This window comes from Taeniopygia guttata, chromosome 4 (assembly GCF_048771995.1).
Source record: "Taeniopygia guttata chromosome 4, bTaeGut7.mat, whole genome shotgun sequence".
Taxonomy (NCBI): Eukaryota; Metazoa; Chordata; class Aves; order Passeriformes; family Estrildidae; genus Taeniopygia; species Taeniopygia guttata.
Genome location: NC_133028.1, coordinates 51,809,625 through 51,826,662, shown reverse-complemented (window position 1 = coordinate 51,826,662; position 17,038 = coordinate 51,809,625). Strand labels below are relative to the sequence as shown.

Here is a 17,038-nt window from a genome sequence, read left to right as displayed (position 1 = left end):
CTGTACCATGTATTTAATTCCAAGGTTTTTGTTGCATTTGTTCTCAAAATGAAGGCAAAATTATAATAATTTCTTTAACATGTCCAAGTATAATCATAAAAACAGTGATAACTTCTTGCTGGAGAAGGTACCCCGTTTGGTTCAGTTTTTGCTCAGTTGTGTGCCAGGATGCTACTGTTAGACATCATACAAGTGCAGAACTACAGTGATAAAAATGTCTTTTATTGCCATAAATGCTAAAAAAAAAAAGTATAATCTATTAGATATTGTAGCATACATCCAGAAAGATTCATATTCTGACAGCACCGTGGTATTGCTCTGCTTTTATCTTCCTTTGCCCAGGGGAGAGTGAAATAGACACACATTAAGCAATTTTGATGGCATCTCTTCCATTTTAGAGATAGGATATTGAGTGCAGAGGGTCATGGATCAAAGTTAGACTCTTCTTCAGTAGAATGAATTTTCTATGATGTTTACCAAGAAAATTTTCACTTTTGCAGGAACCAGTAAAATGCCTGGTTTGCAGTTGTAACTCACACAGAGGACATTTTCACCTGTACAGAGATAGATTCCCGATCTCTTAGGAAAAGCTGACAGTGTATAGGATAAGATATGGTAGATGAAACAAATAGGAATAAATTTGTGGTGCATGCATATATGTATACACAAACTGTTTGTTGTGGAGAAAAAGAAGAGGAAAATAAGCTCATTTTATTTAGTTTTCAGATAGCTGTATTTGTAGCCTATGTTGCAAGCATCAGACACTGCAGTAATGAAGGTTTTTTATATGTTTGCAGGATGCCAGTGCAGAAAATGAACGTGAATTTCTTGTGATTCCATTCGAGCTCTTGTCCCTCACACTGAGTTTTAATTCATATCTGTCTCTCATGAACATTAACACAAAACTATACAAGTCCTTTCCTTCCCCTTCTCTAGATTTGTGATTGGTTACAGATGAGATTTTACTATGGATTTTTTACATTTTTAAAATAATTCACTTGACACCTCTAGACAAATTTCTTAGTGTGCACTTGATACTGAGGCACTGCCTACCTAAGTGGCAACAAGTGGGATAAAATGGATCACAACTACTCTTGCTGGGACAGCCAGATGGTCTCTTACTCGGGAAGGGGCCAGCAACCAGCAAGATTGAAAAATCATAGGAGAGGAATAATCAGGAAAAGCACTTAAATATCTACCAAGGGCTCTGCTGGTGCATTTCTGCTCGCCTCCGAGATGTTTTTTCCTCATCCTGATGGTGGTTTGAGGATGGAGATCAAGCGAGGCATTGGCAGATGAGAAAAAGTGGTGACTCCAGGCAGAGATCTGGAGCTGACAAGGACATGAGCACCCATCCCCAGAGGAGATAGTGCCATATATGAAGCAGAGAAGGAGGGCAAAGTGACCCTGAAAGCAGATGTGGAAATGCAGTCAGGTGCAGGTATTTAGCGGTGGCTAAGCAGTTGTGTTTAATTGCACAGCACTGTTCAGCAACCAGGTTCCCTTCTTGTTCTCAGGTGTGAGGTTCTTGGCTGGGGTATGTGGGAAAAGCTTTGTTTGTTCCTGTCCCTGACTTAGCTTTGGAAATGGCTCAGGAAGTGAACTGACATTTGACACAGCTCTACTGAGCTGTGCCAGACTGTCTCAGGTGAACTGGGACTTCAGATGGGCCATAATTATGTTCACACATTCAGAAGTTTGGTTTGATCTTCATGACAGATGTGTATCTCTCCTACTTGCTGCATAATAGAGAAAAAAATTACCTATATTGCTGCAACCCTTTTTATATTTGCCTTGCTTCCTTTTTATTTTTATTCTTCTGTCTGGGTAGGCTTTGTACTTTGTATACATGGGGGCCCACAGAGGACTTCTGATGTACTTGCTTCCAGCTGAAAATACAGCCTTATAGCCAAGTTGTTTTTCCTATCAATCAGTCTAGAGAGAATAGTGCTCTATCTTGTTGATCATCCTTGTGTAAAGCTCATGTATCACTTCAAGGATTGTCTGGATATTGGTTCTGTCAGTTTGCTTCTATCACTGTTGAAAAGCAAAGACCATGTGCCCATAATATTAATAGTAGGAATAGGAGAGATATATCACTGCTCTGGCTCAGGTTAGTCAAAAAGATGATTGAAAGAATGCTACAAAAATACAGTGCTTAAAGGTAAAAAGCTGTTGACAGTACCTTTGGGAAAAAGGAATGTGTTGCTAGAAAATTTATTACACTCTATAATGTGTCTTTCATAATTTACATTGAGGTACCTGTGCCAGTAATCTCTTATACATATGACTTATTTTCCTCACATAAGTAATTTCATCAGCTGAGTAATCACATAAACTTTAGAGGAATTGTTACCATGAGTAAAGTTAGAGCTGTTTATCTATCTAAACTAAAAAACAAAACAAGGCAATTATAATTATGTGTTTGGCTTGTTTTCCATTTAAAAAATAAACTTTTAATATGGGCTTAAATAAAATGGTCTTTAATACTTTTTATAAAAGTTCAAAAGGCCTCTATTTTTCTATACAGCTCATTTTACTAAGGCTATAGTTGCTTTCACAAACTTAAAATTCAGAACTAATTGTATTTTTAACAAAGTGCATTCTATTTTTCCTTCTCTGGAATGTGCAAATCCTCTTAAAGTTCTTCTAGTCTTTTTTCCTTTTCGCCATCAAAGCTTTCCAATTTATTTTTAAAAGATGATAGCAAGGATCTAATTTAAGCCTCTTAGTTCAGAAAGTCAAAAGAAATGGGCAACAGTTCCACAATGAAAATTTGAGAAACAATTCTTAGCAACTTAATCCCTATAAATTATTAAACTGTACAGAATGGCTCAAATTACACTGTGCATGTTAAATGTTTCCAGTTTTCTGTGTTTTTATGATTGCAACATTTGCCTCTCCTGCAATTCCTCTGCATTTTCTTTGTGATAACAAATGAGAAGTATTTAGAATAACCATACTTGATGTCTGGAAAGTTTTATCTTTTTCTGTAATAGAAGACATACTGGCTTCTTGTGCTATTGTTTCACTGATAAAGTTTTCAATCTTTAGGATCTGTCCCATTTTAGAGATGATCCAATGTCCCAGCTGCAGTTGTGCTTCAGGTGTGCTTGAGCCTGTAATTCTGGTATGTTTGTATCTCCAGTGTCTGTGGGATTGGTATTGCTTGGACTCTTTGCATCTAGATGCAGTTACTGTGTGAAGCTTTTAAACCAGCATTAAACCATGATGAAAAATATATCGATTTTTCTCTCTTTATAGAGCTGAAATGTATTTTAACCTGTATCAGTTTCTGCTGAGTTGTTATATTTCTGTTAGCTTAACCATCAGCTGCTAGAGAATTGTGGTAATACAGAGAGTACTTTGTATTCGCCTTGAACATCAGTTTTTCATAACCTTCAGTGACATATATGAAGGATTTCAGATTGAAGGTCTGCAGACAGATATATGGCCAGAAGGATTTTTCAGAAAGATGAATCTGAACTGTGTTGCATGGTTGATGTTAGGATACACATGGCTTATAAAAATCTTTAAATTATGGTCTGGGTTCATGTAGTTGACTGGCTGAATTACTTTCAGAAGCAATAGCTCAATTTCACAAAATTTAGAGATAGTTTATTAGGAAAAATTAGAGCCATTATGAGAAAAAGGAAAGGCTGCTGTTTTGATCCATGCCCTTTATAAGACTCAGTGAGTCCTTGTGCAGACCTTCTGGGCCTGCAATGCCTTTGGACCTTTCGTAAAAGTGATGTACTTTGTTCATCTCTTGTGAAGCACAGAAACAAAAATGGCCACTGGGCTTTGCAATTTGGTGACCTGAATATTTTCCATGTCTTTAGAACTTTGTCATTGCACATGTGTTTTTGATAGGATGTTTTTCATAGGGAGCGTCAAGCCTGCAGCCAGTTAGAACTCCATTAAACTGCTCCTGAATCTTGAACTCCTATTGCAAGAAAAAAATGCTTTCAGCCTGTGTGCTTGGAAAGGAGCTGAATGCTAAGTTTATGTGCAAGTCAGAAATGAGGGCTATATCACTTGAACCTCTGCCACTGTTGTTCTCTACAGATATGTGAAATGACAGGAGAGGCACCACCACGAAGCTGAAGAGCAAAAAGACCTGATGGCTTTAGCGATATTTTGTCACTTGAATGGTGACCTTTGTTAATAATGCCTGTGATAGGAAAATGAAATACTTTCTGTTTCAGTAATGCCAGTCTGATGTTTGGCAAGAATTGCTCTTAAGGCAGACAGCAAAGAAAAAAAAAGAGCAGTACTGCTATATTCTGTAGTGTATAAAGTTAAACATTTTCCCTGATAGGCAGTCAGACTAAATCTCGAGTTTACTAACAGATGTAAAAGGAGTTGAAACCAAATTTCGCTATCACTAATAAAATTAACAATGCACTGCCAGCATAATCAGAGCTGGATTTTCAGGGCACTCAAATAATATTTAAAACACTGAATAGAATGGGCAAGTTTTCAAAGGCACTCAGCACCATGCAGCCCCTCTTGAGGAAAATCTGAGTAACTTACAGATGCCAAGCAATTCAGAGGGTCTGGCCTTAAAATAGTCCTTTGCTTTTCTTGGGGGAAAAAGAAAAAAATGAGGTAAAGGTGAACTAAGCCTTCTGTTTTCAATTTGAATATATTAATTTAATCAATTTGTTTAATAGTTTCTAAACTTTAAAAACAATGGCACCCACACTTAGTATCAAAAAACAATCAACAAGAATGGGCCAAATTGAGTAGATTAACTTTAATCCATATTTTATGAATATGGACTGCTGGTACCTTGGTTGGGCAGGAAGCTTTTTTGTGGAAAATGGCTGCTATTAAGAAAACTGTTGTTATATCTTTAGTTTTTCTGTTTCCTTGCTTTTAAGCAATAGCAGTCTAAAAGTATTTGTTCCTACTACCAAATAGTCCTGTGCCTGAATTGGGCACCCTGTTCTGCTACTTCTGTTCTCTACTTCAAAAATTCACATTCCTCCTCAAAGCCCTTATTCTTCAGCCTCTTTCTGACAGTGATTTCCATCCTAATTTGATATTCTTTTAATTTATACTGGCGTAAAGGAAGAGTAACTGTACTACAATCTATAGAAGTACTGAGGTATAAAATTGAGTATGGATGAGAAAGTAGAGGTTATTTAAAATCCAACCTTTATATGATTCCTTTACAAGTTTTATTTAATCCATTTTCCTTTCACTGAGTGCAGTCGACCCAGAGTAATTCACTCTGGGAAGGAATCTTGTGCCTCACAAGTGTATTTTTCTTCAGTCTTAAATGTTCATTGCCTTGCTAAAATGGAAACTTTGGTTAATCATGATTCTCAATAGGTATATGTTTAAAGAGGAAGTAAGTATGAATTTGCATATTTTCATATGAGCTGACAAAGGAGCATACATTGAAATTATGACAGATACCATTTTATCATCTGTATTTTTTTTTAGCCTCCAGAGCTCTCTTACTAGTAGACATGATACTAAGGAAGACTAAAGAAAAGTCCATTTTCAAATTGGCATTCCTTTTTCCTCTTCAAATTAAAGCATTGAATTAATGAGTGTTTGTCTGAACTTCTCATGTCACATTAACAGTTTGAAAGCTTTCTTCAAGTTAATAAGGCTTGGAATAAATCAGATGCTGCCTATAAAGTCTGCAAGAGGTTAAAGTTAAGAACTGAACTTTATTTTCTGCTTAGAAAAATAATTTATATGTGCAGATGGAGTGACTGTAAATCTGTGACAAAGCTTCATTAATCCATGACTTGCACTGTTGTGGAAAGATTCTGGCCTTGGAGAAGGCAGTTGCAAAGGCATCAAAACCAGTAAGGCAATTATTTTCCATCTTTTAGAGGACTTGTCAACAGCCTTCAGTCTTGGGTTAGTTCACTGAAAGGGTAGCTCCTGAGTGTCTGCATGTAGGAGATGGTGAGGAGTTTAAAACAAACACCACAGCTGGGAGAAGTCTCTGACTCCAGCTCTTAATCCATAATAATAAAGAAAATTTGATACTGTTGTATAGATTCAGGCTTATGTTTGGTTCTTCAATTTCAAAGGTGTTGACAACCACTTTGATTCAAAGCCCCTGTCCAAGCCAAATACTCAAGTTTTCTGCTTCAATTTTCAAATAGAATTTGGCTTAAAAAAAAAAAAAAAAACCCACAAAAAAGCAAAAAACAGATAAAGAACAAGAGATCCTCAGGGGCCAATTTAGTACTATCACTATAAACAGAATCTAGTTCATAAAAAGAAAGATAGGTACAGGCAACCACTCGACAGTAATGAATCTGAATTTCTGTATTTCCATGATAATTTGAGTCAGTTTTTTACTTTGAAATTTATAGTTTCCAGGTGGAAGGTACATTATTGTTCATTAAGAACACCATTATTCTGCTTTCTTGCAACTGTCTTGCAGTGCAGGTAGGAGAATGTGCTCATAGGTCTGAGTTTAAGCCAAGTAGTTTCAGAACTTGTGAAAAAATATGTGGTGGTTTGTTTTGGTTTTGGGTTGTTTCTTTTTTTTCCCAGAGCAGACATTGTAAGCACTTTTCAGAAGGATAATAGGAATATAAATCAAAGCACAAACTTGGAAGTAAGAAAACCAACTAAGAATAAAATAATCCTTAAAATGAAAGATACGTAAATTGTTTATAGTTATTTTATTTTAAACTTACAGTCTACAGGCTGACTTCAGAAAGATGCATGGGTTTAGACACCTCTAAAATATACATTATTCGTTTTCTCAGTGATTAAGGAAATGAATCATTTTAAAAAGGCCATTTCTACTAGACAGAATGTGTTTTTATTTTGCTCTCAGGACAGGCCTGTGGTCAAACTCAGTGAAGTATTAATGCTGCCTTTATTTACTTTTATTGAATATTTAATTGTTTTCTTTAGCATGTGGCTGATTTCTGTACTTTAACAATCTCCATCTCTTAAAATCTTAGGGCAGAAGATACAAAGTGTTCCCTGAAGCTTGACTCATTTCAGATGTAGTTATGATGGCAAGCCAAGTCAATATAAAACTAATTATATAGTGGAATAACCCAATACTTTTATTTTAAAAGTATAATCGTTTGAGATAAATCTGAAAAAGTGGAAAACTGTTCAAGTGCTTCAACAATTTATTTTTAAAAGAAATGCATTTTCATGAGAAAAGCAAATGAAGCCAGTGCAGCTGTATCACCCATCCTTAGGAGGAGTCTCAAAGACAATTTCCACCTGCCTCCTCCAATGCTGTAGAAGTTTGCTTTCTAATCATTAATAAATGTCTCTACCAGGTTTCACCCAGTGGTTGATGGTTTTCTTTGGTGTGTTTTTGGGGGCTTTTTTTTTGTTTGTTTGTTTGTTTGTTTGCTTGCTTGCTTGCTTGCTTTTTCTTGTAAGGAATGTCAAGGAAAGGAATCCCTGAAAGAGGTGATTGTCCAGAAAAACAAAAATATGTATATCCATGTGTGGTTTGTGGTTTTTTTTTTTTTTTTTCCTCTCTCAAGAGCAGAAATGGGTGGAGGTTAAAATTAGATTACAAAAATATTGCTTTTGGTGAAGAGAGATTTTTATGAGCTTTAGTTTCTGGTGTGTAAGAATGAGCTTTAGTTTCTAGTGTGTAAGAATGAGCTTTATAAATCAACAACTAATCTCCCTACTGAAAAGCTCAAAGGCTAAGAGTGAAAGCACAGAAAGAACTTGCTGTGGCACCAGAAGGAAGAAAGGGAGCAAACAGCCTGATATAATGGTGGTGGTTCGATGAACTAGGAGCTAGAAGGAAGAAAAGTGAAAATAAGCAAAAACCTACCTGAGGGTCTCTATGAATTAGTCCTTTGGTGTCTAACCTAGTACAACATACTGAATAGTACAACTCCATGCTTTTACCTTTCTAAACTTCTGATCAGTTGAGGTAGTCTTCAGTTTACCACTTAACTTTCTTTGCTATTTAATATTCTTTTACTTCCATATTTTGCTTTACATACCAGTCCTAGTGAAGATATCTATGCTATTGGAGACTGCTCTGAATGCTCGCACTAGTCCAATGCTAATATCTTTAGTTAAATATCGTGTTAAAAAATGGCCTCTGACTTCTTTGTTGTTGGTTTTTGTTTGGTTGTCCTTTTCTTGGAGAGGGGGAGGGAGCAGGGTTGAATTGGAGTGGCTTCCTGTCTCACATGTGTGTATTGGAAGTCTGGTTTTTTATCATCTCTTAGTGATCTGCAAATTGCTATGCCCCTGGGGGAGAAAATTAGGTTAAGACCTGTTCACCTGTAAAACAGTGGTGGTGACTACAAGAGGCTTGTCCATGAAAAGACATGGACAGCAAATCTAGAGATATTGGATGAAAGCATTTTATCAGTCTTCCAGTCTTGGAAGAATGCAGTCCAGTTTGTAAAACCTTACAATGTTTTGGACATATTGTAAGCAGGCAGTGTTTGGGACAGGTTAGCAGGAACCTGGTTTCCCAGCTCAACTCTTGGGAAACTTTCTAAATCACTTTCTAAATAATTCCAATATTAGCCATTCCCAGAGCTATTGGCTATGCAATGCCATCTTGTTGGCTTTTGAGAAAAAAAAAAAAAAAAAACAGAAAGTGTGGTTTGCTCTGCAGTGGTCCAGCAGAAAGATTCACAGTCAGTACTGCAGCTCCTGGTGGAGCAGAAAGTTAACAGAAAAGCAAGCTTTAGTTCAAGACAGTTCCCTTCAACATTTTGAGAAAGGATCCATGGCCTCTGGGTGCCTTGTCACAGAACAGCGCCGGCTGTAGCACAGGTAAACCAGGAGCCAGGGAGCTCTTCTCTGTGCTTCAAACAGGAGATACTTGAGATGGCCTGGCTTGTAAGGATCTTTGCTTCCATGCAACATTACTGCTTGCTTGGCTGTTTGCAAGTTTGTCTGACTAGCTGCATACGTGTGAGGCTAAATTTTGAAAATCCAGAATGGTTTTCCTGTATTTCCTTTGTAAAGGAAAGGATTAATTTTCCTTTATCATCTGTATCTTGCAGTTTTTGCCCACACTTGTGGGACCATATCTATAAGAAAAAAAGTGATGTAGATAATTTTTGATTTAATTTCTCATTAAATTACTTGGGGTTTTTTGACAAAAAGCCTCTTTTCTTTTTTGCTTACTACTGCACATGGAAAAACCTTGCATGCTGGCACTACAGCTGCTTTACTTTTGCTTTAGATTGTCTTGCATTTAGGCCATTTAAAGGTTGGAGTGTGAACAATAGAAATAGTTATGACAAATTGTCAAGCTCTTCCAAAGATTCAGAAGTTCTGGAGTTGCTGCCAATGACAGATGATTTGTCCTTGCTCATCACTTGTCATCTTGGCAGCATTTTTGTGCTCTCTGCTAAATCTCCCTCAGTGTGTAGTTGAATTCTTTAGAAAAAGAAAATTAGTTTCTGTTTCATCTATGTTCGTGCTCATCAGTTCAATAGCATCCATGTTTCAATAAGTGGAACACCTTCCTCATGAAGCATGAGTTTGATTTAAATAGGGTGTTAGGAGAACTGCTGGATCTTGACATGAACATATTTCTAAAGTTACAAAGATGTTAAGAATGATCTTTTGTGTCTGTTGCTGTGGATTTCTGAGACTGTGCATGAATAGCACTGCATACTTGACAGACTGTATCCTTTGCTGCAGTTAATAAATCCTTTGCAAGGATTTATGCAGCTAATGGTTGTTTCCATATATTCAATGTTTTTCATATACTCAAGTGTGAGCTCTCTGTGTCTGAGAAGGGGCTGAGTGAGTAGAGAGTTATTTTCTTTTTCAGCTTTTCCACAATTTCATAAGGTCTATTTCAGAACTGGCCTGCTAACTTGCTGCTTTGAATCTTAATAATGGAGAATTATGTGATATGGCATTATAAATAATTGAATACCAACAGTCTATAGATAAAAAATGATGAATTCAGGAAAGTAGTTTTCTGAAGGAGTTAGTTAATAGGCTGTCCTCTGCTTGTTCTCTGACACTGATTTAGTTGTCTGAGACAGGAAGGGATCAGCGGCAATGGGAATTAAACTTAAACACAGCTCCCCAGTTCACCCCCAAGTTCTGATTACAAATGGCGGTACTCAATGGAATAGCAGAGATGGCACCTCCAAAGCACCAAGTGCTTTTTGGGGTGGAGGATTCTTTCAAATATTTTCCCTTTTAGTAAATAAATAAAGTCTGAACTGCAGTATAGTCAATACAGAATTAATAAATTCTGCTTCCTTTAGCTACTGGTAGTCCCACTCATCACAGTTAAGAAAGCAACTTCTATTTAGAAGCTCAAAGGCAGCTGTCTTGGGTTAGACCGAAGTGTCTACCTCCACACATGGCTTGAATGCCTAAAGGAGCAGTAAGAACAGGGTAGGGATATATGATGCTTTCTCCTAATGCTCTCCTGGCTAGCAGCTCTGCTTAGCTTCAGAGAGCTTTTTGCATTGACCTATAGCTTTATATGTTTATTAACACACAGCTTGTGCGATTTCCCCTAGAGGACGTGTGAAATGAGAACTTGTCAAATAAGTACATGGTTTTTTTTGTTTTAGAAAGTGTCAACTTTCCTCCATTTAATATCTGTGTAGAATTTTGGTGTTCATCCCTCATTATGAATGAACACTCTAGTGTTTCTCAGTTTTAGCTTAAGAGGTGAGCTGCATAAACAATAGGTTCACCTGCCTTCTGTTTTGTATGGAAATTGCCAATCTGTCCCTTATCTTTTGGGAGGATACAGCACTGCGTCCTGTCACAGAACCAGCAGAACAAGTGATGAATCTGAAACTTGCATTGTATTCAAATGCTTGAGGTCTTGAAGCCCCAACCTCCTACATGCCCCAATAAAGTTGTTTTATTACTTCTAAAATACAAGATTTCAGATTTCTTTTTCATTACTGCCCTTATGCACTTGTAAGCATTATTCTCTACATTCATTTTTCCCTGGCACAGAGCACAAGTTCATGCCAGCTCACTTGGTATGCATGCAGATATGAATTTCAACCAGAAAAAGATCATCAATCAGATAGAAAATACTTGTTTTACAATTCTGGGCATATTAGGCATAGAAACCTGCTGCAAAACTGCCTTTTAATACTTCTGCTGTTTGTGCTTTTTAGGTTATGGTCAATTTTAAGCAGACCTAGCCGTGCTGTTTTGTTTTGTTTTGTGTTTTTTCACTTCATTCTTATTTGTTATCATCCATTCTATACAAAAATACAATGACTTTTTAAAGTAAAGAGTATAGCAAATGCAGTAGATAGACAAGGGCATTCTGGAACATTGTGTCATGACTGTAAAGGCCTGCTGTGTGCAAGTAATGACTGCTGTACTGATGAATAATTGCATCTAGGTTGTGTTACTGCTGACTTTAGACAGTTTGGGGGTTTTTAAAACTGATTTATTATAGTCTTCTTCTTGCAGATTAGTGCTTAATAGCTGCTGATGGAGATAATCTTCTGATGGTAAGGTTATGCATATGATTACTCTTAGAATTTGCAGGAAACTTTAGGATTGAGCAACTTTTTCCCTCAAGCATCAAAACTGAAGGTGTGCATAGCATTGCATTTATTTATTTTTTGTAAAACAGTAGATATGCCGGTGCATTTATCTACACTGGAAAACATAAGAGCACAATAATTGGAAAATATTGGGAGGTTATTAATGATGATGATAACATCATAGTGTCCTGCAATTCCTACAGACACAGTCAGAATGTGCACTGCCAACTTTAAGGTAAATTAAATTTATAATAAAGGCCATGCTGGCAGAAGGAATGTGAAGAAGGGAGAGTCTGAGATGCAGCATTTTGGTGCTGCTGAAATGAACAGCTCTTTTGTGAGAGATAAGGCTGAATCATCCAGGGATGAAAATATGGCCTTGAAATCCCAACCTAATGCTGAATCCTAGTTCAGGTGTAAATCTATCTTAAAAATCTAGCAAATTTCTCAGGGCATTATCAGTCATCTTTTTCAGCAACTGTCAATACCAGAACAAGCTTTGGGTAGATGGGCTAAGGAAAATGCCAAAGAGCAGCTTCTAGCAGACTGAAAGGTAAAGTGAGTTTTTAAATCAGGGACTATTTGCAGCCCATCTAAATTTGGAATATTTTAGTTTGAGTGTCTCTTAAACTACACTTTCCAATTTGAGGTATGCTTTTTGAAAATGTTTTTAGTATTAAGTAAATTAATGAATGCATAAAGTTTAATGGATAAAACATGATCTTTCTGCTGAGCAGTTTCAACTGTAACTAAAAAATGGGTTCACTTCATCTTGTTATTTGCAAATTGTGAATAAATCTGTCACAGGTACCCTGAGCTGCTTGAAATAATGCGAGTGGCTTGTGAGACCAGGCAGCCTCTTCCAGTGACTGGCTTAAGTGGTCTGTGAGCTTTACATAATAAAACCAGTGACACTTAGGACCATATTCAACTGAAAAGATGTTCTCTGATTGAAAGCTGAAAATCTGGGCAAAGTAGGTACTCCAAAGCAAATATTTACTAATAAACTAGATGAACTGAAGCAAAAATGGGAGACACAATACATGAAAATATGATCAACTCAAGCGTCAGGCACAAAGAAATTATCTGGCCCACTTGTAACACATTAATAAAAAGTGAACATAAAATGTAAATTTTCAGTTTGTGGATTCCTTAAATCTGAATTTTTGGTTTACTGCCATTTGGAAGCAGGGAAAGAGCTTAGGAGCCCTTTGTGAAACACAGTTATTGTAATTTTCCTACCACCACTGGGAGACTTGATTCAAGGTTGCCACTGGCAGATTGCCTTGGAGCCACAGGAACCTTAGGAGACCTCATCTTGAGCAGAGCAGTTACAGCAGGGCAGACGTTCCCAGAAGGACATCCCAGAGCCAAAAGTTAGGAAGGACAAGGTTGCTAGGAACTTGACAAGAAATCAGAAAACATGCTGACTGTGCTGCATTTTTTTTTTTTTTTTAATATAATTCTGCTTGCTTTTAGCAGAACTGTATGTAGATTGACTAGCAGAATTGTTCCAGCTTTAGTAAGTCTTTGTTTTGTCCTGTTTTATGGAAAAATTAAATGACAGCTTATGTTGTAAATGGGATAAACTTTCTATGCTTTGGACGTTTATATGAGGAGCAAATGCTCCTTTGAGAATTTTGTTACTACTCTGTCCTCTTTTGACCTTTTTTGATTCCTGGGTGTGGTTGTATTCCAACTGGTTTGTTATGAGCAATCTGATCAGGGCAGACACGCTCCAGTTCAGGCATCCTGGCTCAGTCTGTTATGCTGCCTCCTATCACAGTTACTCAGTTTCTATCCTATTCCTTTATACGTGCTGTGGAGAATGCAAGAAAATGCCTAAGCAACACAACAAAATATCATGTTGGATTTAACTATTGAATTCTATGCCTACATATATTGAATAACTATGCCTACAGTGAAGAATTCAAGAAAATGTCAAAGCAACGCAACAAAAGATCGTGTTGATTTTAACTGTTGAATTCCACATAAATTAAGGACCCCGATTCCTGCTAATGCTACTGACGTTTTCCACAACCACATTAGCAGCTATGGCTCTCAATCTCCCTTATTTCTGATTGCTGCTGTGAGAATTTCAAATAAGGAATCAGTCATATACTGCTGCTCTTGCTTTCCCCTCACCCAAGTCTCTCCAGATCAGAATTTCAATTTTTTCCTTATCATTCTGCTAAACAAGCAGTGACCTCAGTTCTAATAGCCTTTGAATTAATAATGAGGGTTATCAGTGTGAGGTTTTTTGATACTCTTAAATTTGTGGCCAGTTAAATTGTTCTCCTTTGAACATGGCACAGTATAAATTGCCACCATCCTTGACAAGTGCTTTTTCTGTTGGTTGTCATTAAAAGCCAATGGGCCAAGTAATAAGACCCCAGCACTAGGCATCTAACTGAACATTTAAACACTGTCAGTTCCAAAATTTGCTTCTGTTTTTCTTTTTTTTTCTTTGTGTTTTTTAAGGGGATATTCAATACAGTTTTAAGTACCCAGTAATTTTGAGTTGTGAATCAAGATGAGCATGATAACTATACAAATAAAATGGAATTAATTTGTGTTTAACACTATTTGCATGTTAATCCTAGTTCGATTTAATGTAGGAAAAAAAATTACGGGTGTCCAGCTTTTTCCAGAGTTTGTTTTTGGCCTCCCTTTTGTCAATGATTTCTTTCCTACCTAATGAAAGAGGAACAAGTGTGTTTTTATCCTCTTCATTTGCACTATGAAGTGGGTTCAAAAGTGACTTGCCACAAACATGTAATGGATTAAAGGAGGGAAGGTAGTGAGTGAAAGATGATTTAGGAAGCACATGTTCAGTCTGGCATGAAGGCAGGTCATTGAAAAATTTTCAGCAAAGGAAAGGAGGAGATGTATGAGAGGAGGATGAGAGGCCTTCTGTGCATGGAACCTGAGACAGGCTATAATTCATCATCCCCGTGACAGCCCTCTTTCTGAGGAGAACCTTCCTGCTCCTTGCACTTCTGTGAACTCTAGCATTTGCCATGTGGGGTTTTTTGGTTTGGGTTTGTTTTGTTTTTCTTTAATTCAGAGGTTTTCAGATTAGGTATGCACTAGAAAGGCCTTAGAAGCAGGAAATAGAGAAATCTTACAAAAGTCACTTGGTATTAATTTTCTGCCTTCCTCTCTGTTGCTTCCTCTCAACACACAGTGCTAAGGCAAAAATGTTTTCATTTTTCTCATCAGTCAACTGAAACATATTCTTTCCTGTGATGCTGGCAATGAAATGTACTTCCAAGTTTAATTGGCAAGTCAAACAATAACACAAATGCTTCTGCAGAATGGTGCTAAAGGTTCTCTATCCTCAGTACAATAGCAAAAGTTCTAGAGAGCATGTGCTTTGGTTTTTGTCATTTATAGAGAGCATCTATTTATTTTTTTTTTCTGGCTTTCACAAGAAAGCTGACTGATAGCTGGTTTGTTCTCTGTTTCAGGTCGTGGAGACTAATTTGGTTGCTTTTGACTGTCACTGGATCATTATAAATGAGGTAACTGTCAAATTAACTTTGTTGTGGACCATGAACCCTGTTTTCAGCCTTACTGACAATACTCATGCTGATTCTCACTTTGCCAACAGGAAGCAATAGCTGTGACAAAGTTCAAGGGCACTGAGGGAATAGATGTTGCTTAATAAAAGTAGAATGACAGGTTCTTGGACTTTGCTGTTTTTTCTTGCCTGTTTGAAATGGAAGTCCCTTCATGAATAAATGGAAAATAAACTGAAAAAATCCCCTTTATTTATTTATTATTATATCTTGAGAGTTCACAATTGAGCTGACTGTTTTCACAAGATTTTTAAGACATTTTTTAATATGTAATCTTTTGTGGTAAAGTCCTTGCATTTTGTTTATATTTTGATGATTTTTTTTTTCTTAATAATCAAAATAATATTAATAATAAAATCTCATGTTTTCCTTTCCTTTATGAATTCACCAAATGTTCCATCATGGTTGATATCCAAACCTGTTGATATTAGGGGGAGGCTCTTTGGTAGACTTCTGGATTAGGTCATATATAAATGTTCATAAAGGGAAAAAAAAAGAAAGTAAGATTGAGATTCTGCTTTTAGACTGTGAAATAAGTTCTCCCATGAAAACTTGTCAGGTAAAATATGACAAGTCAATATGTGAAGTAGTTTGGTATATGAAGTATTGAACACTGCAGTTCAGGTTTGACACCATTCAGGTTTTTGAAAAAATAATTTAGGTCTAAAATAGCGGGATTGTCAGAGTAGATGGCTATCTCCTAACATGCTAATCATTCAACTCCTGTATCTTCTCAGAATAATAGACTGCATGTAAATTCCATGTCATGCTATCTGGACTTACTGTCCACTTCTGTTTTCATACTTAATTATTGGATTTTCATTAGTATGCTGTGCTAAACGAGTGGATTTTTAGCCAGTTTACTTTGGAGAAAAATATGTCTCTGGAAATGCTGTGTAAACAAGCCAGGCCCAGCATAACCATTAAATTGGGCCTTGCCTTGCTCCTAACTAGTACTGTGTGTATTTTCCAGCATGGAATGGGGCTTTGCTGGGAGAGAATCCAGCTTTAATCTGCAGGTGGTCATGTGAACAACATACATATTTTCTTTTTCATGTCTGATTAAACTAGAATTCACTTCCGAGTCAACAGAGTATTTTAAGAAGAGCATCATAAAGCTGTCCTCTGTAACCAGTAGATCAGACAGCTTAGACAAAGATTATATTTTAGCCTGCTGTTCAAATTAAAGACACTGCCATTGATTTTTTGTTTTAAATGTTACATACTTTCCAAAAGATCTAAAGAAAGTGCTTGCTTTTAGCTGTTTCAGCTCCTTCACCCTCCAAAAAACAAAACAAGACTGAGGATCCATTCCTAGCATATATGCTTTCGTTTTGCTTTTTATCCAGAAATTAGTGTCTCCATGGGAAAAAAAAAAAAAAAACAACTGCTTTTTAAGCATTGTTATTTGCACATTGCAGCAGATTAAATGGCAGACCAATCAAAGTGGTTGCCACTCAGCTGCCTTCTCCGCTCCAAAACTCTTTCTCTGGGCTGCAGTCCCAGCAGCAGGAAAAGCTGAATGATCTGCACAGAGAAATGTACATCGTCCCTTCTTAGTCTGATAGTCTTGTATATGAAAAGGACGAAAGCTGTGATTAAGTTCATTCCAACAAACTGCTCTAAACCATTGTCATTAAAGTCTCTGCATCTCATTCAATAATTCCTCTTTACTCTTTCAGAGAAGGTGACTATGTCTAGTGTTATCTCAGCTTAATCTTCTTCTGGGCCTAAATCCATATTCCCAGCTAGGTAGCTTTAGCTCTGTTTGTTTAAAAATGCAAATAATTTCAATATTATGTGGATGCAGAAATAATATTAGCAATAAAGGGTTCTGCTTTGCCCAATTTTTCATTGCCACTGTGTTCAAATTACAGCAGAAATCTACATGTTTCCTGAGTGTTTGATGTTGGGTAATTGCTTATTGCAATGTTTTGCCAGTTCAGTAATGAGATTGCAATGCCTCTATTTGGC

General features: G+C 36.8%; 1 protein-coding gene across 6 annotated transcripts in view; it reads left to right on the top strand.

Moving 5' to 3' along the window:
• GRID2 (glutamate ionotropic receptor delta type subunit 2) overlaps window positions 1-17,038 on the top strand; it is a 678,572-nt gene that overhangs the window by 445,364 nt on the left and 216,170 nt on the right. For all 6 annotated transcript variants that reach the window (XR_003960108.4, XM_030271715.4, XM_030271714.4 and 3 more), the window contains exon 5: window positions 14,954-15,007. Coding sequence is in view for 5 of the 6 variants with exons in the window: in XM_030271715.4 (XP_030127575.2) it covers window positions 14,954-15,007 (54 nt within the window). In the remaining variant the exon portion in view is untranslated. The remainder of the gene's footprint in view (window positions 1-14,953; window positions 15,008-17,038) is intronic.